Source organism: Primulina tabacum, chromosome 12 (assembly GCF_025594145.1).
Source record: "Primulina tabacum isolate GXHZ01 chromosome 12, ASM2559414v2, whole genome shotgun sequence".
NCBI classification, from domain to species: domain Eukaryota; kingdom Viridiplantae; phylum Streptophyta; class Magnoliopsida; order Lamiales; family Gesneriaceae; genus Primulina; species Primulina tabacum.
The window spans coordinates 36,054,794-36,082,119 of NC_134561.1; the positions used below are offsets into that span (position 1 = coordinate 36,054,794).

Genomic DNA, 27,326 nt, shown 5'->3' on the forward strand with positions numbered 1-27,326 from the left:
TAAAAAAATATATTATATTTTAATTTAAATATTTGTCCAAACAAAAGAAATACATTCATATATCATATTATATATTTCTAAAGTCAAGAATCGAAGAGACTGATGATAAATTTTCCAGGAAATGGGGAATAACTTGCAGCCTATCAGACACTTTCTTCTATAGAAATCTTTAATTCTCAATCATATATTCCCCATTTCAGTATGCTCTCTCATTTACATCACGAAACTCAATAGTTTTTCTGAATTTCCCAAAGTTAAATCACTGAAGACAATTGATTCAACATAGTTCGAATTACTTTAATAGATGTTAAGATCAGGGGCGGAGGGAGCCCAGGTGGCCCAAATTTTTTATTTTATTTTTTTAGTATGTATTAGATTTTGTCCAGCCCACTGAGCCGAGGTCCAAATTATATAAGCCCATGCTCCAAAGTCCAAATGTTTGATATTGGTAAAAGGGAAACAAAATTGAAAACGCTTACAGAAGCAAACCCTCCTCCCAATTCCCAACCCGTCGTGTCGCTCATCTCCTCTCCCAGCATCAGCCGTGAGCCGAAACGGAGTTCCAACCACCGCCGCGATATCAGCGACAGCCCCAAGCTCTGCACGGCTGCGCCTTCTTCAGTTCTTCCTGTGCTGTGCGGCTGTGCCGAATCGAAGAAGAAGCCACTCGATTTCAGCTCCTGTTCTTGCGTTCGATACTTCGATTCTTGCTCGATTTAGGTAATGATCTTGCTTCATTTTATTTGTGGTTAGTGCCGTGCTTTAAGCTATAGAATTTGTAATAAGTTGATCTTCGTCCTTGACTCCTTGTATTAAATAATATGATTTGAGTTTTGTGGACTGGTGAATTGGGTGTCAAGTTGTAAATTGGGTGTCAATAATAGGCACCGACTGGCATATTCATCCTGTTAATTAATAGTCAATAATAGCTGTTAATTAATAGTCAATAATAGGCACCGATATGGCCCCAAGTTGTAAATTGGGTGTCAAAAAGAAATTAATTAATTATAAATGTGACAGCTACCATGATCACAATTGGTTTTATTGAATTTGCACTTTCTTGGAAGGTCACACTTTGTCTTGGTGCCGCCGTTTCATTTTGTGGCCAAACTTTTTTGTTCGTCTTCTATTCCAATTGGTATCCTAAGACGTCTTTTATTTTATCAAGTTGTTGATATAATATTACATTGTCAATGTTTTGTCGGTTTCTGAATCTTACGAGTTCAATAACCAAAATATCGAAGATTTTGTTAATGTGAAACTTTTTGAGACTACGATGAACCGGTATCATAGTTATTATTTTGTTTTTTGTTAAAAAAATTTAGCCCGGGTAGATTCCAAATCCTGGCTCCGCCACTGGTTAAGATCGATGGGTTGAGCTAGGTCCAATTCTCAATCTTAATATAGTATCAGAGATCAGGTTCTACCGTTATATGTTGGTTGGACCAAACATAGTTGGACCACCCGTTCTACTCATGATTGGACCATTTGTAAACTTCAAGCTCCAGACGTTCATTCCTAGGCGTGAGGAAGTGTGTTAGTTGTCCCACATCGGTTGGATAATGATGCGATCCTGGTGAAATGGTTGAGCCGGGTCGGCTGCTCCACCGGATCAAATCAATAATGTTGTTCAGGAAAATGAGCAAAGTAGATGGCTTCGGCTGTCACCTGCACACAAGGAGATAAACCACGTGAATGGGCGCCGGAAAGGTATCCGGCGTGGCCACTCCGATGCTTAAGTCAGCAGGTGATTCAAGCAAAAGAACCAATGTAACCAAGTGATGGTTGTGATATTGGTGTGAATGAATGAATGTAAATGTAAAGAGAGAACCTGATATTTATAGTAGGAGAAGTAATGATGACCTCGTTCTCCGTGCTACCTACTAATTATAGTAGGACGGCTGATCATACCCTATATTCTGACATGTCAAATCACACACTAGTCAAATCTCTCCTGTCTGCTTTTGTCAACCACTTGGATCGGTGTCAGAGATGGGACAACCGTCCATATCCTATTCTGCTAGTATACTCGAGTGCGGTGCTTATATCGAGGTGGTCAGGGTAGAATACTTCCCGAGAAGTGACACAAAAACTCGGACACCCAATAGCCCGGGGAAGAGACGTCCCGGGTGTTCAATGGCCTGGCCTCTGAAGAATCCATCCTGCAGATTTACCCTGATCTGAGCTATCCATTCAATATCCCGGGTCGTCCGTGACCCGGGCTTTTATGCGGACGTCATCAATGGTCTCGGGTTACCCATGACCCGGACACACCCCGGGGTATCCGGGGGTATGATCACTCCCTCCTTAAATAGTCGGGCTAGAGTCATACTCGCTGTCTCCTCGGCACAATAAAGGTTGGTGCCGATATTCCCCGTTGGTCCTCTCTTCAACCACCCACACACATACAACCCTGTGTCGCATTTTGATTCATCTTGTGACACATTGGCTAGAACACAACCTCCGATATTTGGAACGATTCCTGAAAAGGAGATGAAGATCTATCATTAGGAAGCAAACCCATACGAAACAGCTCCTTTTGAGACAAGTTATTCTCAAAGTTCTATACGTTCATATACCTTTGTGGTTATCAAAGGGTAGTCCATCAATAGCAAGAGACTTGTGGTCAATGCTCTTCAGTGCTATCCTGCAAACCGATCCTTTCAGTTAATCACCAAGCGAACATGTTCTAGGGAGCAACAAGCAGACATCACTTCTGTCCTATTATATCGAACTATTTCATAAACAGTGCAAGTCTTAAACATGATTTAAATTTAGTGAAATGAAATGCGTCTCATACAGAATTCCAGAGAACTTGCCCGCATGAAATGTCTTCATACACGCCAGTACCAACAGCAACCTGCTTCATCTGACCATCATCTCCTACAAAATATAGCAAAATACAGACAGTGGTAATTGGTATATTTACCAGTTCTAAAAAACACCGTACTGATCAGGGGCTGCATGATCAAGATTTTACGAAAATAAATCTCAGTTTCTGCCCCCGTAGCTACAATTACCAGAAAGAAAATAAACTGTAGAAGTAAATATGTTGTGTCGTAAGTTCATGAAAAAGCTATTGAAAAGTATTTTACAAAGAAAGTACCCAAGACTTGATAGATAAAACAATAATAATCATAATAATACCAATTGTGTAATATTCAAAAGGATAAATAAGAAAAGCCCTAATGCAAAACAAATATGATAATATATACTACCTTTAAGTATTGTCTTCTCAAGCCGAACACCAGCAAGATGACCACTTTTATCATCCAATTCCAGAAACTTCTCTGGTCTGTGGAAGAAGACAAAGTGGAGCTCACGTTGATTGCACAAAGGAGAAGTTCCAGGATTGGCTGCTTTCGAGAGCAACTCATAAACGCGCTTTCTGATCCGATTATTTTTCATTTCTATCTTTGCAAATTTACAGTGTCAAAGAATTATAATCAGTTTGAATGATGTTTTGGATTTCTGTAAAAAATTGAGTAAGGTAGCAAAAGAACTTGAGATAAAACATGCCTCATCGGCCGGAGTAGTAACTAAATCAGCTTGCTGAATATGAATATCCAAATCTTTGATTCCTGAAATTGAATTTCAAATCAGGCTTAACAAAATACTTGCAAATTTCAAGTCTCTATATTTTTTCAGAAACATCTGAATAACATTAGTCGATTTTGATGAGGTGATGAAAACATGAATCTCGGACTAATAATAAAAATGGATTGCATCATATAGTAAAATCCTGGTGTTCTATCTTCTGAAGAATACATGAAACTAACATTCATCACTTATAGCCTAAGTCAAACTAAGACATCAGCCGACACTTAACGCTAAAAGTTGATAAGCAAATAAAATCAGGATTGAATTAGGTAAAGTACCCACATCAGATCCAGAATAAATGGTCGTGAGACTTTCAAAAGTTATAATAGATAGAGCAATTACCCAGAATTTCTCGCAGTTCTTTTGCAGTCCAGGCTGCTTGCACTGGTCCACGTCTTCCAACCAAAAAAACTCTTCTGCAATCATAATTGTTAACTCAAAACATCAATCCAAAGCCAACATCAGTTTCTAAAAACTATTATTGTGGATGAGGAACCTTATAGAGCTCCCTTCTAAGGCAGCCAATGCATGGCAGGCAATATCAGTTCTTGCCAATTCTGTTGTTGGACGTAAAAGAACTCGAGCAACATCAAGAGCGACATTACCCTAAAAGAAAATGTCATATGTAAACAAGGAAAACACAAATTTGGGAAGGTTTTGGAATTGGAAATGGTTTAATATAAAACCAGAACTAGGTACAAGAGGAGACAAAAATAAAGCAAAAACACGACCGGAGACAAAAAATAAAGCAAAAACAAGATCATTTTAAACGACTCAATCAACTCGAACAGTTGCTTTTATATATTTGCTTCTGTACACCGAAATGTGAAATAAGAAAAAGAACCCAGCTACGAAGCAGAGGAACTTATGTAATGTACATGCGTTCAGAGCAGATATGAGAACTGATAAAGATATAAACTGGACAGCCAATATTTGACGATCACAATGTTAAACTAAAAGATCATGAACTCACTAAGGACATCTTGGTGATGTGAAGAGATTCATTGACAAAAGAAACATATACGAAGAGCAAAGGTATAGAAACTGCTTGTTTTCTGTAACTGCTGTAGGTGGACATTGCAGTTCATGGGGACAAGGACAGGGTTCATAGTGGAAGAGTAAAACTTTGACATCAAATTATGATAACAAACAAAAGAAATATGTTTTATGCAGATGTGGTTGATCCAACAGGTAATTTAATCATACAGTCACTTAGCCCATACTGCCTCGCCCTTTTTGCAAGTAACAGATGCATGCTAGGACCATCATTGTGTAGTCAAACTGGACATCAATTGTGAGAATTAAGACAAAAAATAGAAAGAAACCTGCCCGAGAATAACAGCAGTGTCAGAGCTTTTTAAGTCTGGGGTAAGATTTCTACAGTCTTGATGCCCATTATACCACCAAACAATCTCTCTAGCAGCATGAATTCCAGCCAAGTCCTGTAACAGAAAGAATATAAAATATAAATGTAACCTTATTTTACATTATTGAAAACGTAATAATACAAGATAGAAGCACATTAACATCTGACAGATTGTGACAAGAATACTACACAAACCTCCCCATGAATGCCAATAGATCTGTCACTTTCAGCACCATAAGAAAGCACCACCTGGCACAAAAATTCCATCTTGCCTGATCAAATCTATGTACGAGGGGCTAAAAACAAGAGACCAAATAGCCATCCTGTCAAATTACTTGTTCATAATTGCTATCTTACCGCATTATACATCTCACGAAGCTCTACCAAAGATATGGAAGATCCAAGAGATATATTTCCATAGAATGAACATCGTTCATTTTGTGCAACCCGTGAAAATTGATTGATCACCACCTGTTGGTTTTTTTTGTCAGTGACCAAGTCCATAAGAGAATTACCATGAAACAACCGTATGAATTGGTGTTTTATTAAAAGAAAATGATAATTCCTCGTTCACCCTTCTATCGGACCCATGAGTTAAAATACAATAAAACAACTAGCATGGCTATCAGAGCAACCATTATCAACAAGCATGACTTCAATGGCCCATTACTGGAATTTTACTACTGACAAACTAAAGATGAAGCTTGAGAACCAATTCCAAAGTCCTAGGAATTAATTATGATGATTTCCTAAGATCCTAAGAAAATAAACTACACATGCCTATAATACTAATTTCAAAGAAAACTACTGATGTTTCAAACGTATTATTCATAAAAACTTAATTGTCTTTTCCAACACCCGCAACATGATGTAACGTGCTTAAGTAACAACATGACATAGCAGCCGTGAACGATAATTTAGAACCTTAACATAATAGAGTCCGTATGGGTATGTCGGAACTGACCTTGGTTTCCGGATGATCAGGTGCGACTCCAGACCGTACCAATCCAAATGGCGTAGGCAATCGGTCTAGTATATCAACTTCTACTCCTTCGTGTGCCTTCAAAAGCTGATCCAAAACCCATAAAAAAACATCACAATTTCGGATAATCACAATAAAGAAACAGAAATATTTCTGAAATTCACGAAGACAAAATCAGAATCAATAAACAAATCCTTAACACATGCTTAGCTACCTTTTCCGCGGTGTAAAATCCAGCAGGTGCACTGCCAACAATACAAATGCGTAATGGAGCTGAAGAGAGAGCTGCGAAGCTTCTCGACAAAAATTTAAGCTTTCCCAAAATCACCATTTGCTGAGGGATCAAAACCTTTGAATCCTTTCTTCAAAAAAAAAAAATCTTCGAATTCTTTTTGTGGTGGCTTCTATTCAAGAGCTCGTAAACTTTGAAAAGTAGAAAATGGGAATGGAAAATCCATAGTTGTCAAGGGCGCAAGGCGCACCGAGGCGCAGGCGCAAGGCGCAAGGCGCACCGAGGCGCGCGCCTTACCGAAGCAAGGCGCACGTTTTTAATTATTTTAAAAAATATATTTATCTTAGAATAATATATTAAAATATGAAATAATTAAGTCACAATGTCACACAAAACAATAAATAATTAATAAGCTCATAATAATAAGTAACACGATTAAAATTCTTCAATCATCCAAATCAAGTTCATCTTCCTCCATCGAATCATCAGAGTCCCTAGAACTTTCGGACTTGTATTCTTCTTGATCTTCACCACTTTCTTGATCATCATCAATTTCTTCTTCCTCTTCATCCAAAAGATGTGAAATTGGCCTTTTTCTGGTTGTTTTGGATGTAGATGCCCTTACCTCGTTTGAAAAAGACGAAGCACGAGATCTAAAACCATAAATCGGTTCCCCAACCCCAGCCGCTCGGCCTACATCACCCCATGTCAAATCATCATCCCCAAAGACTAGATTATTTTCTTCATTGTCCAATCCTCTCATCAACCATTCATTGCTATCATCGATATCATCCAATGAAATAGGATCAATTTTGTCGCGCAAATCATATCGTCGTTTCAATGCCCTGTTATATTTAATGAAGACTAGATCATTCAAACGCTTCTGCGCCAACCTGTTTCTTCTTTTCGAATGAAGCTGCAAAAATTTTAAAATACATTCATCCTTCATGAATTGTTCAAAATAATAACTACAATTAATATGTCAAGACTCAAGAGTATCCATTCAATGTTAAAATTTAAATACTTACATGCTGAAACATACTCCAGTTCCGCTCACAACCAGAAGCACTGCACGTAAGGCTGAGAATTCTCACAGCAAAATCTTGCAATTGTGGGGTCGTAGAACCATAAGCCAACCAACATTCAGCTGTCAAATGAGATAAACAAAATTTCAAAGTTAAAATTCTTCAAGTTTTCAACAATATGTTATGATCTTGAAATAAAAAACAAGAATTAATTACCTGGTGATAATTTATTTCTATGTCTAATAGCCATAGAACCGCCAAAAAGCCCATCAACATTTTTATATTTTGAGAGTTGATATGTGATTTTATCTTGAACGTCAACATCTTCACACATCTTTTCAACACACTCGTACAACCCCTTCATAACTTCAGCATCTTTTTCTATCTCAGGATTCGTATAAAAGAATTCCGGGTTCAAAAAGTAACCAGCTGCATGCAAAGGCTTATGAAGCTGATCCGTCCACCTTTTATCAATGATTTCAAAAATCTTTTGGTACTTCTCTTCATTGTTGTTGAAAGCCAAAGCAATAGCCTCCTTAGCTCGATCCATAGCCTCGTATATATACCCCATGGCAGGTTTTTTTCACCATCAACTAATCGAAGCACTTTAATAATTGGGCCACCAACTTTAATGACATAAACAACATGATTCCAAAACGAAGGCATCAATATAATCTCTGTTGCACGTTTACCTTCTACCTCCTTCGCAAATCGACTCGTGTTCCACTTTTCTGAAGTGAACATCTTTCTTAAATTCACCTTCTGTTTTTGAAACCTTTTTAATGTAAAAAAAACAGTGGCAAAACGAGTTTTAAAAGCCCTAACCATTTCTCTTTGACCTGTGAATTCTCTCATCATGTTCAAGACTTGTGGCCTATTATATATATAGCCATTCACCATCATCCCCCTTTCATAAACCTTCTTCAGTACAGGAATTTTGAACAAATCTTCAAGCATTTAATCCAAACAATGGGCAGCACATGGAGTCCAGAATATGTGTGGAAATCTTATCGTCAAATACTTCCCTGCATATTAAAGATTAATGTTATTCCTTATAAGTAAAAAATTTAATACTTGTTACAAAGTAATATCTTGAATTCACATTTCATACCTGCTGAAATATTTGCAGAGGCATTATCTGTAACCAGTTGAACAACATTCTTTGGACCAATTTGCTCCACATACTTTTCAAGTAAGTCAAACAACTTGAGACCGGTATGAGAAAAGCCGGATGCATCCACAGATTCCAAAAATATTGTCCCTCTTGGACCGTTCACCAAAAAATTAATCAAAGTTCTATTTTTTCCATCAGTCCATCCGTCAGCCATTAATGAACATCCATATTTTTTATAGTCTGCCTCGTACTCTTTCAAAAGGATTTTTCGTACTTTGTATTTCTTTATTTAAATAAGTTACCCTAACTTCATGGTAACTTGGGGGCTTCCAATCATGAGTACAATAAGATGCAGCTCTACAAAATTCCTTAAAACTATCATACTTTACAGCATTGAACGGAATACCTGCATTGTACATCCATTTGACAAAATACTGTACCACAGAGTCTCTCGCTTTTTTCTGACTCTCATCATATTTCTTTGAATCTTTTGCTCCTTTCTGCTTTCCTTGACTAACAACCTGATACATATTGTTGACAAAAAAATAATCAAGAAAACCAACCGTCTTTGTCTTTTGACTTGAGAAAACAGGGGGGATGGCGGCGGAACTCGCTGTTGAACTAAATATTGGTTGTTTCCCTTTTCGAGGGATTGAAACCACATCATCATCTTCCAAAATTTCCAATTGCTCATCAAATTCATCAAAACTAGGATTCATGTCCATTTGCCGCTTGATTTCTTTTTTTTGGATATGTAAACTTGAATTTCAGTTCTAACATGCTCGGGGCATTTTGGACATGCTTTGGCATTTCGATGACCTCCAGCAAGATGTTGCTTGAGACGAAAAATTCCTCCCTTGAGAATTTTGTCACAAAAAACACATTGCACGGAATTAATGTCTTTTGGATTGATTAATTTCCCATAATTCCAGCCAGGATCTTTACGATTCTCCAAATTTTCAGAGGCAGACATTAACCTGAAGAAAATATTGCAACATATTAATCAATAATTCGGTATATATACAATAACATAATTTATAAAAAACCCGAGGTAGACATGACCACAATCTCAGTTTATGGCAATCAAAGTAGTTAAAAGATATTTCTCAATTATTCGTGGGTCATTCATCCACATCAAAGTTCTAATATTCATCTTCTCAAATATCAGATATCTTACAATCAAATATTTCACAATTAAATATTTACGAGTCTCGTGATCAAAATATTTAAGGTTTCCGTTTGACGATCAATTAATTAATATTTATTTACTTTTTTATTTAAGGCAAAAATTTATTTTTGAAAAAAGCTAACATGGAGCATGGTGGGATGCGGTTGGCAGCCACCACCGCGCTGCATGCAGCAATATATTTTTTTAAAAAATAAAAAAGTGGAAAATTCGAGAGAATTTGTAAAATAACATCATTGCCAATTATTTTCTTAAGATGAGCTATGATACTCTCGAACATACACATAGTTATTGGATTTATCATGCCATAAAAAAGGTATTAAACTCTTAAAGGCAGTGGGATCCCTGGTTTGTCTAAAGATTAAAAAATATTAAAGGCAGTCCAATTGATATTATTGATTACGTGTCCCCTTAGTTGTGGTTTCATGGATTCAAGACATGTGTAGTTTTAAATTTCATTTTAATTTAATAAGGCGGTCCAATCAAATATGCTTTGATTTCTGCATGCCTTTCTCCCAGTTCTCTATCTTTTTTTGCACATGTGCTACATTCTTTAATATGAATTCTAAAAGAGGTACCGGCACTTCTGCTTTTAGAAAGTAAAAATAGAAATAAGATATCGACAATATCAAGAACCGATACCTGAGCTTCTTCAATAAATGGTTCTTGGCCTTTCTCTTGTCTTATTCACGCTGTCGTCACTCGTCACGTTGTTGGCTGTATTCTGTGGTAGTCTTCACAGCTTTGTCGCTTATATAATTTCTTACCTGGGCTGCTAGGGTTTGGGATTGGGCTGGGCCTTTTACCTTTAAGTTAATATTAAAAAAAAAAAAACAGAGTGCAACTTCTCTGTTACAGAATTTTTTTTAAAGGAGCGCCTGGGCTCGCCTTTGTTAATTGTTGCGCCTGGGATTGTCAGGCGAGAAGCGCTCGCCTTTGACAACTATGGGAAAATCTGATTATTGGGCTTTAATAAAGCCCAATAAATAATACATTTAATGGACAAGGCCCATTTATACTGATTACTCAACCCCTTATAAGATCTTTTGAGTTGGAAAATAAATGGATCCAAATTCTATAAATTTGAATACATAAACTACTTTCTACTTTTAGTTATTTGTTTATAGTTAAGAAACATAATGTTCGATAAAATTTTATATACATTTGTATATTTTACAAAAACTTTTGTGAGACGGTCTTACGGATCAATTTCGTTAGACGAATATCTTATTTGGGTCATCTATGAAAAAAATTACTTTTTATTCTAATAATATTACTTTTTATTGTGAATATCGGTAGTGTTGACCCGTCTCACAGATAAATATTCGGGAAACCGTCTCACAAGAGATATACTCGAAATATTTTCGTCCCTTTTCGATTTTTTTATTTTTATTAAGTAAGGTGCTAGATGTAATTATTTTATTTCACTTTCCTCCTCTTAAAATTTGCACTTGTCTCCCTAAAAATTTAATATATTTTTCCGCCCCTCTAATCTCATTTTTCTGGCTCTGTCCCAGTGGCCAGGGGTATCAAGATATTAATCAATCAATACATGTTGTTTATTTATTTCCATTAGCACAAGTGTTGGTCACATGCCAATAATTATAGTGACACTCAAAATTTCATCCTTTTTCAGTAATGATTTTTGAATGAACTAATTTTGTGAACGTCGCAATCTATTAAAAATAGAAAAAAAGTAAATACATTAGAACTAATGACTATACTAATCAATACGCATGCATTGTTTGTGGTAAAAATCTATTATTAAGATTGAGACCTGAACATAACTCAACCTCAAAAGTTAGCTTAAAAGAGAAGATTGTACAAGTTCATATATTCGACTTTCATGACTTTATCTGATGCGATCCTGGTGAAATGGTTGAGCCGGGTCGGGTGCTCCACCGGATCAAATCAATAATGTTGTTCAGGAAAATGAGCAAAGTAGATGGCTTCGGCTGTCACCTGCGATAATGGATAGCTCAGATTAGGGTAAATCTGCAGGATGGATTCTTCAGAGGCCAGGCCATTGAAACCCGGGACGTCTCTTCCCCGGGCTATTGGGTGCCCGAGTTTTTGTGTCACTTCTCGAGAAGTATTCTACCTTGATCACCTCGATATAAGCACCGCACTCGAGTATACAAGCAGAATAGGATATGGGTGGTTGTCCCATCTCTGACACCGATCCAAGTGGTTGACAAAAGCAGACAGGAGAGATTTGACTAGTGTGTGATTTGACATGTCAGAATATAAGGTATGATCAGCCGTCCTACTATAATTAGCCGTCCTACTATAATTAGTAGGTAGCACGGAGAACGAAGTCATCATTACTTCTCCTACTATAAATATCAGGTTTTTTCTTTACATTTATATTCATTCATTCACACCAATATCACAACCATCACTTGGTTACATTGGTTCTTTTGCTTGAATCACCTGCTGACTTAAGCATCGAAGTGGCCACGCCGGATACCCCTCTGGCGCCCATTCACGTGGTTTATCTCCTTGTGTGCAGGTGACAGCCGAAGCCATCTACTTTGCTCATTTTCCTGAACAACATTATTGATTTGATCCGGTGGAGCACCCGACCCGGCTCAACCATTTCACCAGGATTGCATCAGATAAAGTCATGAAAGTCGAATATATGAACTTGTACAATCTTCTCTTTTAAGCTAACTTTTGAGGTTGAGTTATGTTCAAGTCTCAATCTTAATAATAGATTTTTACCACAAACAATGCATGCGTATTGATTAGTAAAGTCATTAGTTCTAATGTATTTACTTTTTTTCTATTTTTAATAGATTGCGACGTTCACAAAATTAGTTCATTCAAAAATCTTTACTGAAAAAGAAGGAAATTTTGAGTGTCACTATAATTATTGGCATGTGACCAACACTTGTGCTAATGGAAATAAATAAACAACATGTATTGATTGATTAATATCTTGATACCCCTGGCCACTGGGACAGAGCCAGAAAAATGAGATTAGAGGGGCGGAAAAATATATTAAATTTTTAGGGACACAAGTGTAAATTTTAAGAGGAGGAAAGTGAAATAAAATAATTACAAATAAAAAAATCGAAAAGGGACGAAAATATTTCGAGTATATCTCTTGTGAGACGGTCTCACGAATATTTATGTCTGAGACGGGTCAACACTACCGATATTCACAATAAAAAGTAATATTATTAGAATAAAAAGTAATTTTTTTCATAGATGACCCAAATAAGATATTCGTCTCACGAAATTGATCCGTGAGACCGTCTCACAAGAGTTTTTGTAAAATATACAGATGAATATAAAATTTTATCGAACATTATGTTTCTTAACTATAAACAAATAACTAAAAGTAGAAAGTAGTTTATGTATTCAAATTTATAGAATTTGGATCCATTTATTTTCCAACTCATTAAAAGATCTTATAAGGGGTCGGGTAATCAGTATAAATGGGCCTTGTCCATTAAATGTATTATTTATTGGGCTTTATTAAAGCCCAATAGTCAGATTTTCCTTTCCCATTTTCTACTTTTCAAAGTTTACGAGCTCTTGAATAGAAGCCACCACGAAAAGAATTCGAAGAATTTTTTTTTTTTTTTTGAAGAAATTATTCAAAGGTTTTGATCCCTCAGCAAATGGTGATTTTGGGAAAGCTTAATTTTTTGTCGAGAAGCTTCGCAGCTCTCTCTTCAGCTCCATTACGCATTTGTGTTGTTGGCAGTGGACCTGCTGGATTTTACACCGCGGAAAAGGTAGCTAAGCATGTGTTAAGGATTTGTTTATTGATTCTGATTTTGTCTTCGTGAATTTCAGAAATATTTATGTTTCTTTATTGTGATTATCCGAAATTGTGATGTTTTTTTATGGGTTTTGGATTAGCTTTTGAAGGCACACGAAGGAGTAGAAGTTGATATAATAGACCGATTGCCTACGCCATTTGGATTGGTACGGTCTGGAGTCGCACCTGATCATCCGGAAACCAAGGTCAGTTCCGACATACCCATACGGACTCTATTATGTTAAGGTTCTAAATTATCGTTCACGGCTGCTCTGTCATGTTGTTACTTAAGCACGTTACATCAAGTTGCGGGTGTTGGAAAAGACAATTAAGTTTTTTTGAATAACACGTTTGAAACATCAGTAGTTTTCTTTGAAATTAGTATTATAGGCATGTGTAGTTTATTTTCTTAGGATCTTAGGAAATCATCATAATTAATTCCTAGGACTTTGGAATTGGTTCTCAAGCTTCATCTTTAGTTTGTCAGTAGTAAAATTCCAGTAATGGGCCATTGAAGTCATGCTTGTTGATAATGGTTGCTCTGATAGCTATGCTAGTTGTTTTATTGTATTTTAACTCATGGGTCCGATAGAAGGGTGAACGAGGAATTATCATTTTCTTTTAATAAAACTCCAATTCATACTGTTGTTTCATGGTAATTCTCTTATGGACTTGGTCACTGACAAAAAAAACCAACAGGTGGTGATCAATCAATTTTCACGGGTTGCACAAAATGAACGATGTTCATTCTATGGAAATATATCTCTTGGATCTTCCATATCTTTGGCAGAGCTTCGTGAGATGTATAATTCGGTAAGATAGCAATTATGAACAAGTAATTTGACAGGATGGCTATTTGGTCTCTTGTTTTTAGCCCCTCGTACATAGATTTGATCAGGCAAGATGGAATTTTTGTGCCAGGTGGTGCTTTCTTATGGTGCTGAAAGTGACAGATCTATTGGCATTCATGGGGAGGTTTGTGTAGTATTCTTGTCACAATCTGTCAGATGTTAATGTGCTTCTATCTTGTATTATTACGTTTTCAATAATGTAAAATAAGGTTTCATTTATATTTTATATTCTCTCTGTTACAGGACTTGGCTGGAATTCATGCTGCTAGAGAGATTGTTTGGTGGTATAATGGGCATCCAGACTGTAGAAATCTTACCCCAGACTTAAAAAGCTCTGACACTGCTGTTATTCTCGGGCAGGTTTCTTTCTATTTTTTGTCTTAATTCTCACAATTGATGTCCAGTTTGACTACACAATGATGGTCCTAGCATGCATCTGTTACTTGCAAAAAGGGCGAGGCAGTATGGGCTAAGTGACTGTATGATTAAATTACCTGTTGGATCAACCACATCTGCATAAAACATATTTCTTTTGTTTGTTATCATAATTTGATGTCAAAGTTTTACTCTTCCACTATGAACCCTGTCCTTGTCCCCATGAACTGCAATGTCCACCTACAGCAGTTACAGAAAACAAGCAGTTTCTATACCTTTGCTCTTCGTATATGCTTCTTTTGTCAATGAATCTCTTCACATCACCAAGATGTCCTTAGTGAGTTCATGATCTTCTAGTTTAACATTGTGATTGTCAAATATTGGCTGTCCAGTTTATATCTTTATAAGTTCTCATATCTGCTCTGAACGCATGTACATTACATAAGTTCCTCTGCTTCGAAGCTGGGTTCTTTTTCTTATTTCACATTTCGGTGTACAGAAGCAAATATATAAAAAAGCAACTGTTCGAGTTGATTGAGTCGTTTCAAAATGATCTTGTTTTTGCTTAATTTTTTTGTCTCCAATCGTGTTTTTGCTTTATTTTTGTCTCCTCTTGTGCCTAGTTTTGGTTTTATATTAAACCATGTCCAATTCCAAAACCTTCCCACATTTGTGTTTTCCTTGTTTACATATGACACTTGCTTTTAGGGTAATGTCGCTCTTGATGTTGCTCGAGTTCTTTTACGTCCAACAACAGAATTGGCAAGAACTGATATTGCCTGCCATGCATTGGCTGCCTTAGAAGGAAGCTCCATAAGGTTCCTCATCCACTATAATAGTTTTCAGAAACTGATGTTGGCTTTGGATTAATGTTTTGAGTTAACAATTATGATTGCAGAAGAGTTTTTTTGGTTGGAAGACGTGGACCAGTGCAAGCATCCTGGACTGCAAAAGAACTGCGAGAAATTCTGGGTAATTGCTCTATCTATTATCTGGAAGTTTAGTTTTTCACCTTTTTAACTTTTGAAAGTCCCACGACCATTTATTCTGGATCTGATGTGGGTACTTTACCTAATTCAATCCTGATTTTGTTTGCTTATCAACTTTTAGCGTTGAGTGTCAGCCGATGTCTTAGTTTGACTTAGGCTATAAGTGATGAATGTTAGTTTCATGTATTCTTCAGAAGATAGAACACCGGGATTTTACTATATAATGCAACCCATTTGTATTATTAGCGGGATTCATGTGTTCATCACCTCATCAAAATCGACTGATGTTATTCAGATGTTTATGAAAAAATGTAGGGACTTGAAATTTGCACATATTTTGTTAAGACTGATTTGAAATTCACTTTCAGGAATCAAAGATTTGGCTATTCATATTCAGCAAGCTGATCTAGTTACTACTCCGGCCGATGAGGTATGTTTCATCTCAAGTTCTTTTGCTACCTTACTCATTTTTTTACAGAAATCCAAAACATCCTTCAAACTGATTATACTTCTTTGATTCTGTAAATTTGCAAAGATAGAAATGAAAAATAATCGGATCAGAAAGCGAGTTTATGAGTTGCTCTCGAAAGCAGCCAATCCTGGAACTTCTCCTTTGTGCAATCAACGTGAGCTCCACTTTGTCTTCTTCCACAGACCAGAGAAGTTTCTGGAATCGGATGATAAAAGTGGTCATCTTGCTGGTGTTCGGCTTGAGAAGACAATACTTAAAGGTAGTATATATTATCATATTTGTTTTACGTTGGGGCTTTTCTTATTTGTCCTTTTGAATATTACACAATTGGTATTATTATGATTATTATTGTTTTATCTATTAAGCCTTGGGTACTTTCTTTATAAAATACTTTTCAATAGCTTTTTCATGAACTTACGACACAAACATAAATACTTCTACAGTTTATTTTCTTTCTGGAATTTTTTTCTTTGTAATTGGAGCTACGGGGGCAGAAACTGAGATTTATTTTCGGAAATTTTGATCATGCAGGCCCTGATCAGTACTGTGTTTTTTAGAACCGGTAAATGTACCAATTACCACTCTGTATTTTGCTATATTTTGTAGGAGATGATGGTCAGACGAAGCAGGTTGCTGTTGGTACGGGCGTGTATGAAGACATATCATGCGGGCAAGTTCTCTGGAATTCTGTATGAGACGCATTTCATTTCACTAAATTTAAATCATGTTTAAGACTTGCACTGTTTATGAAATAGTTCGATATAATAGGACAGGACAGGACTGATGTCTGCTTGTTGCTCCCTAGAACATGTTCGCTTGGTGATTAACTAAAGGATCGGTTTGCAGGATAGCACTGAAGAGCATTGGCTACAAGTCGCTTGCTATTGATGGACTACCCTTTGATAACCACAAAGGTATATGAACGTATAGAACTTTGAGAATAACTTGTCTCAAAAGGAGCTGTTTCGTATGGGTTTGCTTCCTAATGATAGATCTTCATCTCCTTTTCAGGAATCGTTCCTAATATCGGAGGTCGTGTTCTAGCCAAGGTGTCACAAGATGAATCAAAATGCGACGCAGGATTGTATGTGTGTGGGTGGTTGAAGAGAGGACCAACGGGGATTATCGGCACCAACCTTTATTGTGCCGAGGAGACGGTAAGTTTACTCATTTGCAGTAAAGAATTTAACCATGCCAATTTATTTGTAGACATGACAATAACTTGATAAACTCATTGTAATTCTTTAATTACACTTGGTGGTACATCCTCAATCATACTGATTGGATGTTCGCATGTGTCTCAATCCTCATCCACTGGTTGTATGATCGATACATGTCGTGTGGTAAGTTTTTATTGCGGATTGCATAGCAACAACCGTTGAAAAATATTTATGCTGTGGTAAAAATAAGCGCAACAGTGACGGAGGGAAGTAGTATTACTATATTGTTTACTTCTTAGCTAACTAGATATTTTGATCACCAAAACACGTGGCAGCTTGCGTGCATCTCAGACGACATAAGTAAAGGAGTATTAACTTCTGACTCATCAAAACCCGGGGGACAAGGGCTGCTTCAACTATTAGACAGTCGGAGGATCGCAGTCGTCCCTTTCAGTGGCTGGGAAAGAATCGATGCTGAAGAGAGAAGGCGGGGAAGTTTGAAGGGAAAACCGCGGCAAAAGCTCACAACTTGGGAGGAGCTGCTGGAAGTTGGCTGTGCATAGCGCTGCACAGAAATGCTTTGCGCGTTTGTAGCAACAATGGTAATGGTATGCATTCTTTATATTTGTCAAAAAAATTATTTGAAGTTATATTTTTCTCTAAAAACTCAGTATTTGTAAAGAATTAGAATTTAAAGAACATCAAACCGTACAAATACATGTATACAAGATTTTGAGGTGTATTTATATGAGTTCATACGACAGGCAATGGGATACTTTATTTATTTATTTTTTTTAAGAGGGGCAATGGAATATTTTACAGTCAATGTATTTGGTTCTTTTGCACGTAAATTACTATTAGACTCCAATTCAACCAGGGGAATTAAAATATATTCATATATTATAATTAGTTTTTTAATAAAACCATGTCCTATTTTTTTGAAGGAAAACCAAGTTTGTGATAAGATACATTTATAATTGGCAAAAACTTGTGTAAAACGATCTCACGGCTCGTATTTTTTGAGACAGATATCTTATTTGGGTCATCCATGAAAAAATATTACTTTTTATGCTAAGAGTATTACTTTTTTATTGTGAATATCGGTAGGGTTGATCCGTCTCACATATAAATATTCGTGAGATCATCTCACAAGAGACCGACTTTTTATAATAACTATTTTTGTCCTCTAAGTTCACCAAAATTTACTCAATAAATATTCCTTGTGCATATTAAATTTTTTTTTAGAAAATATAATCAATGTTAAATGTCAGTTTTGATGATATTATTATCATAAATGCATGGCATAAATACACCTTCTCATTTCGATATATGACATAACTACAATTTTTTTGAGAAATAATTCTTTATAAAATATTTTTTGGACTATTTTACAAAAATTAAATACCAGAACAAATTGACCGTGGGTCTCGGGTTTTTTTTAAAAAAAATTTAAATAATACAAAAAAGTAATTATTTATCAAAATATCATATAATAAGTTTTTTTAATTTAAAAATACATAATGAAGTAAGGTTCAAATAGTGGAGTTTGAAAATACAACTATGAAGATACACCGGAAAATAAAAACCGAAAAAAGTTGGTGTAATAGTTTGTCGAGTTAGTACATTTATAATAATTGATAATTGATATAAATAAAACAACTTCTAATACATAGAAACCATTCAACAAATACCAATAAAAATATCTTCTTGTATAGAGATTATCATGGGACGGGGACGAGGACGGGTTTGTCCTATCTCCGTCTTCAAATTTTATCTCTACCTTCATATTCGCTCCAATTCCTATTTTTTCAGGTTCGGGAGGAAATTGCGGATATTAAATCCCCATTCATCCCCATTCTTGCCATCATTTTCATTTAAAAAAATTAATGGGACAAGACAGGGCAAGGACGAGGATTTTTCAAACCAAAATTTATCATCATTTATCATTAGTATTAGAGTATGTCTCTTGTGAGACGGTCTCACGAATTTTTATCTGTGAGACGGGTCAATTCTACCGATATTCACAATAAAAATTAATATTTTTAGCATAAAATGTAATAATTTTTCATGGATGACCCAAACAAGAGATCTGTTTCACAAAATACGACCCGTGAGACCGTATCACACAAGTTTTTGCCTTATTATTAGTACTTTTAAAAATAATAATATTATTATATTATTAATATTAATATTTCTATTATTAATATCATTTTCGGGACAAGTTCGCAGATGAAAATAATATCTTTATACTCGTCTCGAACTATTTCGTGGATTTAAAAAAATCCCCGAATCTGAAAAAAAATAAGATCTCATTCCCGTTTCGAGTTTTTCTCGCGGGTCTCCCTAATACCTTTAATTTTTTTTAAGGGTCGGGATTCGAAACTTTGACATTTAGGTGTATTTATGTTTGCTATATGGTCTTTGTTGTACGAATGAGATCGAGAGTTATCCTATCCAGCTAGAGATGAGATTCTATCCGTAATGCCCAACGCTCTTTCTCAGCTCCTCTATTTCGAGAAAATATCTCAAAATTTTGGAAAAGTTTACGGGAAAAAGGGTGAAAATCATTTCCATAACCTCAACCCACGATTCAAGATTGAAAATTAAGCTAAGAAATTCAAGATGTCAGTGGCTAATGCTTGGGCGACTGGGCAGTCCGCCGTTCCGCCGCCCCAGCTCCGACCTTTCTCATCATCTTCACTAGACACCGGCCCTCTCTCCAAGAAGAAACATTCAGTCGATTTCGCTTATAAAGTTCTTCTTACAAGAAGCAAGAACTCAAGGTTGGCTTGCATTTGCCGGAGTAATATTGAGAGCGGTAATCATGGCACCTCTGGCAGTAATGGTAGCAGTTTTTGTTATTCATCATCGTCATCTGCAGATTGGGATTGGAATAGGTGGACCCGCCATTTTTCAGAGATTGAGCAGGCTGAGAACTATGCTTCTGTTCTCAAGGTTCAGTTCTTTTGAACACACCGGTTCTTGTAGATGTTTACGAAGACAGTTTGTGCGTTGTTAGTTGTTTTTTTCTCTCTCTGGGATTTAAGAGATGGTTTTTGGTATATTTGTGCATGATGGCTTATACAGTTGTACTGTTGTGGATTTACTGTCAGAATTGCTTTTGGTCTTGATTTGTTAGGATAATCTTTTTTTTTTTTTTTTTATCTTATATATGTGCATTAATCTATTCTAGTAGGATTTCGAAGGTGCTACCGACGCGAGGCAGTCCTCCTGCACGCATATATCAAAGTAGATTAAGTTCCATCCCTACTCAAAAGCCATAGCAGCATTTAGTATAGGATGAGAATTGAGAAGGGCCTTGGGAAAGTTTTGGCTGATTGGTTTTAGTCTGTCAAATGGTCCAAATTGAACTATGTAATTGAACTTTAAATATTTGCCACTGTCTGTTCTAACCCATCATCTTTATCAAAGGGGCTTTGGGCATATTTTTCACTTTTTCTGATTGCAAGTCATTAACGTGGAAAGTAATTATTTAGTTCTAAGCAAATGATAGGTTGTCTTTTGGTAGGTAGATCAGCTTATTTTTCAAACATTTTTTTCTGGTGGAGTTTGTGATTGTAATTTGTACCCCACCTGTTATCTTTGACTTATGTGGCACAGTATGTTTTGCTTGCCGAAGGATTTGAGACTGGAAGGGGTCTCTAATTTATCGAGTGATTTATAGGAAGAAGAAATTTTTGACTACTGTCATTCCATTTTGAGAAATAATGACTTGTTATAGTTCACAGTTTCAACTGGATGACGCAATAGAGAGTGAAGACTTCGAGGAAGCTGCTAAGTTGAAAAAAGCGATTGCGGATTCAACATCAAAAGATAGCATTGCTGAAATTATGGCTCAATTGAAGGTAAATTAGTATTCAAATTGAGTTATGTGCGCAAATTTTCTAAAAATTTTATCAGTTTCTGTTTGCTCCAGTATGCAATCGAGGAAGAACGTTACCAAGACGCCTCAAGATTATGCCAAAGTACAGGAAGCGGTCTGGTAATACCATAATATTCTGTTAGCTTTTTGACGCTTTTTCTATCTTGATTATCTGGTTTCCTGCTTTTGTTACTCTTGTCTTTTCCACTTTCATTTTAATGATAGGTATTAATTTGGAGATTCTGAGTTGCAGAATATTGTACTACACCTTAAGTTTTGTCTGATTATATACAGAGTACACAAAATAAAACTTGATAATAGCAACTGTATTCCTTCATAAATCTCCCTCACCGGTAAAGACTTTGATTTCTGAGTTCTAACTTCTTATCTACTAGTTGCTAGCACACACCATACATATATGTTGTGTATTATTTGGTCTGTAATGTTGTCATTTGTATTTTTTATTTGACCACATAGGTTAGGAGAATTTTTGAACAAAACAACATACAGTTCTATAAATTCGAATGTTGATGTACAAAATAATCAAGTCTAAACACTAATTTAATCTAAGTAATTGAAAAAGTTATATTATTTTGATCATTTCAAGAGTTTGTGCACGAAAGAGACTAAAAGGAAACTATAATTAGCTCTTAATTAAATGTAGTGTGGATAGATATGGTTAGCTATTGAACATCCCATTCCTTGGGTAAATTGATGGCATGGCTGATGACTGTTTTACGCAAAAGTAAACAACTGCAAAAGATTTTACTGTGCAAAAATGAATCCTACTTGCACGTGCTACTTCACTAGAGCAATTAACTGCTTTGCTATCACACATCAAGTTTGATGGTGAAACACTCAAAATTAAGCGCTGGAGATATATTTCAGAGCTTGATCAAACACAACATTCTTCTATTATTATTTTTTCCATGGTTCTAAAATTCACTAGGCGCTAGTCGGGCGCCAGTAGCACCTAGAGCCTAGGCCTAGGCGGATTCCACGGCATGAAGAGTCTTGTAATGGGTCTTAAACTAAATTTCAGCCCAAACTTTTTTAAAATCCAATTGACACCTGGTTCATTCTCCCTGCTTAAGGCGGATCAGAATAATAGGCAATGCAAAAGAAACCAAAATAAAGAAAAAAATTACCTTTAGGGTCTGGTTTGATTTTCTTATGTGTGCAGAAGTAAATAGACAAAAAAGATGAGAGTGACATGTTAGGGCAAGCGCAACCCAACAAATCGTTGTTTTAATTGGGCTTTCAATCACAAAAAATTAAAAGCACGAGCTTATAATTCTTTCTTATGTCATATTCTAGTTTAATTCGGCTTTCAAAAATTAAAAGCCCAAAAATAATTTCCCAAAAAAACTTCAAACGCCTAGGCCCGCCTTGAACCGCTTTGGACCGCCTAGATCCGAGTTTTAGAACACTGATTTTTTCTTCCATGATATTGTTTTACAAACAGTGCTCTATCACACAAATACCTTGAACGCCCTACATTTGATAAACCCATATGATCAACGAACCATCACCAGATAATAAATATCTAGTACACCCTTCAAATTCTTTTCAAGAACATGACATAGAATCAGAAGCACCACATTGTATTAGATTGTGGTTATTGATAAAAGCTTAAGATGTTTCATCAAAGATTATTTGATAAGAAATCTGAAGGACTCCTAGTATAGATTTATTATTTTTATTCATATCAGAGGCTGATAGTTTTCTTTGGAACATTTTATGTGGAGCCGCAAGATTTATTATTTTTATTGATATCAAAGGATGATGGTTTTGTTTGGAACATTTTATGTAGAGCCATAATCAGTAGTGCATGAATAATAAATAAAATAATAGTAAATTGTCATGGTGTTATTCTTTGACATAATTCTACTTTCGGATTTAAGAATTTCATGATTTTGACATTCCATGAGATGTCACCTGCATGCTAATTCTCAGTTCTGCTTTTGCAATGCCACTATGTCCTGGTACAATATGTGTTTGATGTCTTATAACACTAGTCAAACTATCTCCGTTGGTACTACAAGGACATTATATGAGAAATACAAAAAATATGTGAAGAGGGGATAGATACAGAATGATTATTTCCATATATTTAACAGATGTGGGAGAACGTTGCAGATGCTCATCCTTACCTTTCTTGTTCCTTGTTTCATGAGTTCAATTTCTTGCTCGAAAGTTAGAATCTGACACTGCTCATATTTATTTCATGCATGCAGGTTGGTTGGTGGGTTGGATATTCTAAGGACTCAGATGATCCTTTCGGGAGATTGATTCGGATCACTCCTGGAATGGGAAGATTTGTTGGCAGAAGTTATAGTCCAAGGTGCTAATAAGAAATTAAAGAAGAGATCATTTTTCTTGTTTTGATCTCCTTAATTATGCAAGCATAAAGTCTCCAGTAATGAAATTATTGCAGGCAGTTGGTCACTTCATCTCCTGGAACTCCACTGTTTGAAATATTTGTGGTTAAAGATGCAAATGGGACACATGAGATGCAGGTGATCTGAATATTCTATCAATTTTTGTTGCTAGTTATGGCTAAATGTTGAAGTTTTCCATTGGAATTTTCTCTTATCCATTTTTCTTTTAAAAAAAATAATTTTAAACGTGTGTGCACATGGTGTGACTCAAAACAGACAAAAAATCTTGGAAGACCAACATCTTCAACAATAAACTAATTGGTTGGCCACAGAAAGCTTATATGATTCAATACTTTTTTCATTTCGAGTTGCGAGTCAAATAATATTTCTCCTTTCATGAGAAATGTTGATTTACTTGGGATGAATTCAGAACTCATGAGCATGGGGTTGAAATCAAGCTTCTTTCGCCTATATTTACCCCTTAACTGTTTTAAAAGTCCAAGAAATTTGATCATATTGCTGAAAATGAGGCCAAGTCCACTCATGTTTCGGACCTCTTGTAGTAAGTGTTGTGGCTTAGGTTCTGCCCTTTACACCTGGAATTGCTCGCCCATCCATATTTCTGATGATTATATAGATTTATCATCTCCTCAGAAAAGGTTCTTATGCAGCGCATCTCACAGGTTGTATTTCTAAAACGAACTAAAGGAAATTCACGTGCATCATCTGATAAATCCACTACGCCATCAGCAAGTGAGATTGTGGATACACCAGTAGTTGATGATAACGTAGAAGAAAGTGAAGCGGAGAAAGGGAAAGTAAAAAGTATCGACATGGAAGGAGCTGATGAAGGAATAAAAAGTGTCATGAATTTTCTTAAAGAAAAAATTCCAGAACTTAAGTTTAAAGTAATGAAAGTTAATATTACCGAAGACATGACTGAGGATGCTGTGAGGCAATTGATAGAAGAAGATGATGAGAAAACAACCAGTGAAGATTCCGAGGAGGAAGCGGGTGATATAAATGACAATAAGCAAGATCAAGTCACTGCTCAAGGAGATAATGACACATTGGAAGATGAAAAGAATCTAGACATGAAACTTTACATTGGAGGAGTATTGCACAATAAAGAAGACGATCATACAAAAGATGAGTTTGTTCGTGTCCCAGCTAATATAAAGGATACGGAGAGGGATTCCTTTGTGTTGCATATTCCAAAAGGAGATCAAGATAATGGCGCAGAAAAAAATGCAGCATCGAAGGTGGAGGTGGTGGCTGCTATCACTGCCCATAGTGTTTCTGAACTTATGCCTCCTGATGTGGCCAAGGTGTTTATGGGCTCTGATAAAGTTTCTTCCAAGGTATTAATGAAAAATAAGTTGAGTGTACTTTATTAAAGAAAGAGTTGTAGAAAAAAACAATTGGTAAACATGTGCTTCCAAAGGTTCTGTTTTGAATGAGGAGTTGAAATATCGCATCTGTGAAAACGTGCACCTTTGGTCCAATAAAGTTTACTCCTATGTTAACCTCCTGTGAGGTTGGGGAAACTTGGGGTTATCCTGATCTTTTTCATGGAATATGTATTCCAATTTGGCATTTTCTATGTGGTTATTGATTTTGAAATTTGCACTAGAAATGTTCTGCCACCTTGAATATGGGTCTTGTTTCGAATAGCTCTATATATGTATCAATTGTTTCGATCTCCAATGCTTAATGTTGATTTGTTTCAAAACTCAGAATTATCTTGTGATCACGTAGATTTCCAAAGATGTTCGAGAAATGGTTAAGCTTGCTGTCAGTCATGCGCAGAAGCAGAATAGATTATCCGAGTACACAAATTTTAGTCGTATTACTACCTCCCAAGGTGATTTAGATCTATTTGATGGTGAGTTTACGTTCTCGCCCTTTTCCCATGCATGTTTATTTTGACACAAATGCTTCTCTTTCACTCTAGATGTATTATTGTTAATTCAGGTCTATATGTTGGTGCATTTGGCCCTTATGGTACTGAGGTGGTTCAACTAAGGCGGAAATATGGCAGCTGGACTGTGAATAGTGATGATAAATCTTCCGAAATGGAGTTCTTCGAGTATGTCGAGGCAGTTAAGCTGACCGGAGATTTGAATGTTCCAGCAGGGCAGGTTAGAGTTTGGCCCATTTTCTCGTTTAACGATTAGTTTGTTGGATATATACTAACTTTGTGCCTGACATCTGTCTAGGTGACTTTTCGTGCTAAAATTGGGAGAGGTAACCGGCTTGCTAAGCGGGGAATGTACCCAGATGAACTTGGAGTGGTAAATACTCGCGACCCTCTTCTCTTTCCCCCATTGATGCGCCTAGCCCACTGAATACACTTGAATTCTATATCTTACTTGTGATAGAGTGGGGAATGATGAAGGTAATGAAGAACGGGAAAGTAGGTTCAAACTGATTATGAAAATAAAATAAAAATGAAAATGAGTATTGCATGAGCGAGAGAATTCAGAACTTGCTTCTTTTTAAAAGCGGCAGTTGAGTCGAGCATCTTTTTGTTACAAATGAGGCTGGAAAGTTTCCACCTTATTGTGCCAATTTGTGGATCTGTTATGTTAAACGGAGCTGAATATTGGTCTGTAAATCAGCATGAGCAAAAGATAAGAGTTGCAGAGAGGAGGATGATAGGGAGGATGTGCGGACATACAAGGTTGGACAAGACAAGAAATGAGAACATTAGAGTCTAGAGAGAGTCAATGTTGTGCTTGTTGAGAGATACACGATTAAGATGAGATAGATGTATACTCAGGCGACTAATAAATGACCCTGTTAGTTTTTTGTAAGACCATGAAAATATTTGCATTATTAACAAGGTATTTGCATTATTAACAAGGTAAAAGAGAGGGACAAAAAAAACTTGGTTAGGAATGATAAAAGAGGATAAAATTATTTAAATATAGACGAGGTGGATATAGTATAGGATATAGCACAATGGTGTAGGGCGATCCTACTCAGTTGGATAAAGACTTCTTGTTATTGTATTGTGCCAAACCGTGGCAAGAGTCGCCCTTGAGAAAAGATTAAAGTTTTTCTATGTTAGGAACTTCAAAACACGTATTTACGTTCTTCCAGGTTGCAAGTTACAGAGGCCAAGGAAGGATCGCAGAATTCGGGTTCCAGAATCCCAAATGGGTTGAGGGGGAACTGTTACAACTGAACGGCAAGGTACTGAAGTCTCATGCACAAATGCCTATCAAGTTTTAGCCTCTAGTGTTGCATTGTTTATCGGTCACTCTCGTTGATTGACAGGGTTTGGGTCCATATGTGAAAGGTGCGGACCTTGGTTTTCTTTATGTTGTCCCCGAACAGAGTTTTCTTGTGCTGTTCAATCGCTTGAAACTACCAGAGTAAGTCGAAGCAGCAAAATCATATACTTTCTGCGGCTAGATTTTGGAACTGACACTTTCGAGTAACTTTTTTATTCTTTTTCTTTTTTACTTTTATTTTAATGTTGTTTAATCTTGTGCTATGACTGGAGAAATTTTGACACTTGGTTGTGGTGCATGAGATGATGATAGAAGAAACATATGTTTGATATAGTGTGGAAGGCGATGAAGTCTGGCGGTAAATGTAGTTTGGTAAAATACCATCCTGTGAATGTTATTTCTTTGGTGTAATTTCTTTGCTGGAGAACCATGATGATCAATCCCTGGTGTATAATAAAACTAGAACGAGAGGCATGGGAATGTTCAGTAATCGGTACATGATTTAAATATAAAAGAATGTGTGAATGAATGGGTGGACAGCATGAAGCTAAGCAAATTGGGGTACACTAGTATAAAAAGTACTCTTGATCTTGGCACTTTTTTTGTGCACGTAAAAGTGATAAAGCCAGCCAAAAAATCTCCATTTCCTTGTCACCTTATTGCCCTTGAGAATCTCCCACTTTAGAAGAAACCATATGA

General features: G+C 36.2%; 4 protein-coding genes across 7 annotated transcripts; 2 read left to right on the forward strand and 2 right to left on the reverse strand.

The window, feature by feature from the left end:
- The first annotated feature begins 484 nt into the window (after positions 1 to 484).
- Positions 485 to 17,887, forward strand: LOC142520464 (NADPH:adrenodoxin oxidoreductase, mitochondrial-like). Of its 2 annotated transcripts, XM_075623439.1 has the most exons (14): positions 485 to 720; positions 13,132 to 13,251; positions 13,379 to 13,483; positions 13,977 to 14,090; positions 14,199 to 14,252; positions 14,372 to 14,488; positions 15,212 to 15,321; positions 15,402 to 15,475; positions 15,861 to 15,922; positions 16,028 to 16,223; positions 16,571 to 16,634; positions 16,811 to 16,878; positions 16,976 to 17,121; positions 17,460 to 17,887. In XM_075623439.1, the coding sequence occupies exons 2-14, from the start codon at positions 13,135 to 13,137 to the stop codon at positions 17,685 to 17,687; spliced, it is 1,455 nt and encodes a 484-aa protein (XP_075479554.1). In that variant the 5' UTR covers positions 485 to 720; positions 13,132 to 13,134; the 3' UTR covers positions 17,688 to 17,887. The 2 variants fall into 2 exon arrangements, with proteins under 2 accessions (XP_075479554.1, XP_075479555.1); XM_075623440.1 differs by lacking the exon at positions 13,132 to 13,251 and having other exon boundaries at positions 489 to 720.
- LOC142520465 (NADPH:adrenodoxin oxidoreductase, mitochondrial-like) lies at positions 2,211 to 6,397 on the reverse strand. Of its 3 annotated transcripts, none has more exons than XM_075623443.1 (12): positions 6,163 to 6,397; positions 5,931 to 6,035; positions 5,324 to 5,437; positions 5,162 to 5,215; positions 4,926 to 5,042; positions 4,097 to 4,206; positions 3,943 to 4,016; positions 3,520 to 3,581; positions 3,219 to 3,414; positions 2,820 to 2,883; positions 2,580 to 2,647; positions 2,211 to 2,482 (listed from the first exon to the last, which is right to left on the reverse strand). In XM_075623443.1, the coding sequence occupies exons 1-12, from the start codon at positions 6,277 to 6,279 to the stop codon at positions 2,226 to 2,228; spliced, it is 1,338 nt and encodes a 445-aa protein (XP_075479558.1). In that variant the 5' UTR covers positions 6,280 to 6,397; the 3' UTR covers positions 2,211 to 2,225. The 3 variants fall into 3 exon arrangements, with proteins under 3 accessions (XP_075479558.1, XP_075479557.1, XP_075479556.1); XM_075623442.1 differs by having other exon boundaries at positions 2,344 to 2,482; positions 2,801 to 2,883; positions 5,931 to 6,026; XM_075623441.1 differs by having other exon boundaries at positions 2,344 to 2,482; positions 2,801 to 2,883.
- On the reverse strand, positions 6,456 to 10,440 carry LOC142521424 (uncharacterized). Its single transcript, XM_075624627.1, has 5 exons — positions 10,148 to 10,440; positions 8,317 to 9,296; positions 7,422 to 8,230; positions 7,209 to 7,327; positions 6,456 to 7,096 (listed from the first exon to the last, which is right to left on the reverse strand). Exons 3-5 carry the CDS (start codon positions 7,774 to 7,776, stop codon positions 6,626 to 6,628), a joined length of 945 nt encoding a protein of 314 aa, XP_075480742.1. The 5' UTR covers positions 7,777 to 8,230; positions 8,317 to 9,296; positions 10,148 to 10,440; the 3' UTR covers positions 6,456 to 6,625.
- A 1,675-nt stretch (positions 17,888 to 19,562) lies between the features above and the next one.
- On the forward strand, positions 19,563 to 26,960 carry LOC142520069 (protein EXECUTER 2, chloroplastic-like). Its single transcript, XM_075623022.1, has 11 exons — positions 19,563 to 20,079; positions 20,874 to 20,990; positions 21,062 to 21,127; positions 23,245 to 23,351; positions 23,445 to 23,526; positions 24,072 to 24,749; positions 25,147 to 25,273; positions 25,363 to 25,529; positions 25,608 to 25,682; positions 26,494 to 26,586; positions 26,671 to 26,960. The coding sequence occupies exons 1-11, from the start codon at positions 19,747 to 19,749 to the stop codon at positions 26,770 to 26,772; spliced, it is 1,947 nt and encodes a 648-aa protein (XP_075479137.1). The 5' UTR covers positions 19,563 to 19,746; the 3' UTR covers positions 26,773 to 26,960.
- Positions 26,961 to 27,326: the final 366 nt, after the last annotated feature.

What these genes read in the sequence shown, in the direction of transcription:
- LOC142520465 (XM_075623443.1), bottom strand. Translation starts at nt 6,279, where the DNA reads ATGGTGATTTTGGGAAAGCTTAAATTTTTGTCGAGAAGCTTCGCAGCT. An exon ending in TATGAAGACATTTCATGCGG is followed by an intron (nt 2,648 to 2,819) that starts GCAAGTTCTCTG and finishes ATCGGTTTGCAG; the next exon opens with GATAGCACTGAAGAGCATTG. An exon ending in ACCCTTTGATAACCACAAAG is followed by an intron (nt 2,483 to 2,579) that starts GTATATGAACGT and finishes TCTCCTTTTCAG; the next exon opens with GAATCGTTCCAAATATCGGA.
- LOC142521424 (XM_075624627.1), bottom strand. Translation starts at nt 7,776, where the DNA reads ATGGGGTATATATACGAGGCTATGGATCGAGCTAAGGAGGCTATTGCT. An exon ending in TAGAAATAAATTATCACCAG is followed by an intron (nt 7,328 to 7,421) that starts GTAATTAATTCT and finishes CTCATTTGACAG; the next exon opens with CTGAATGTTGGTTGGCTTAT. An exon ending in ACTGGAGTATGTTTCAGCAT is followed by an intron (nt 7,097 to 7,208) that starts GTAAGTATTTAA and finishes AAATTTTTGCAG; the next exon opens with CTTCATTCGAAAAGAAGAAA.
- LOC142520464 (XM_075623439.1), top strand. Translation starts at nt 13,135, where the DNA reads ATGGTGATTTTGGGAAAGCTTAATTTTTTGTCGAGAAGCTTCGCAGCT. An exon ending in GATTTTACACCGCGGAAAAG is followed by an intron (nt 13,252 to 13,378) that starts GTAGCTAAGCAT and finishes GTTTTGGATTAG; the next exon opens with CTTTTGAAGGCACACGAAGG. An exon ending in ACCCTTTGATAACCACAAAG is followed by an intron (nt 16,879 to 16,975) that starts GTATATGAACGT and finishes TCTCCTTTTCAG; the next exon opens with GAATCGTTCCTAATATCGGA.
- LOC142520069 (XM_075623022.1), top strand. Translation starts at nt 19,747, where the DNA reads ATGTCAGTGGCTAATGCTTGGGCGACTGGGCAGTCCGCCGTTCCGCCG. An exon ending in TGAATGTTCCAGCAGGGCAG is followed by an intron (nt 25,530 to 25,607) that starts GTTAGAGTTTGG and finishes ACATCTGTCTAG; the next exon opens with GTGACTTTTCGTGCTAAAAT. An exon ending in ACCCAGATGAACTTGGAGTG is followed by an intron (nt 25,683 to 26,493) that starts GTAAATACTCGC and finishes ACGTTCTTCCAG; the next exon opens with GTTGCAAGTTACAGAGGCCA.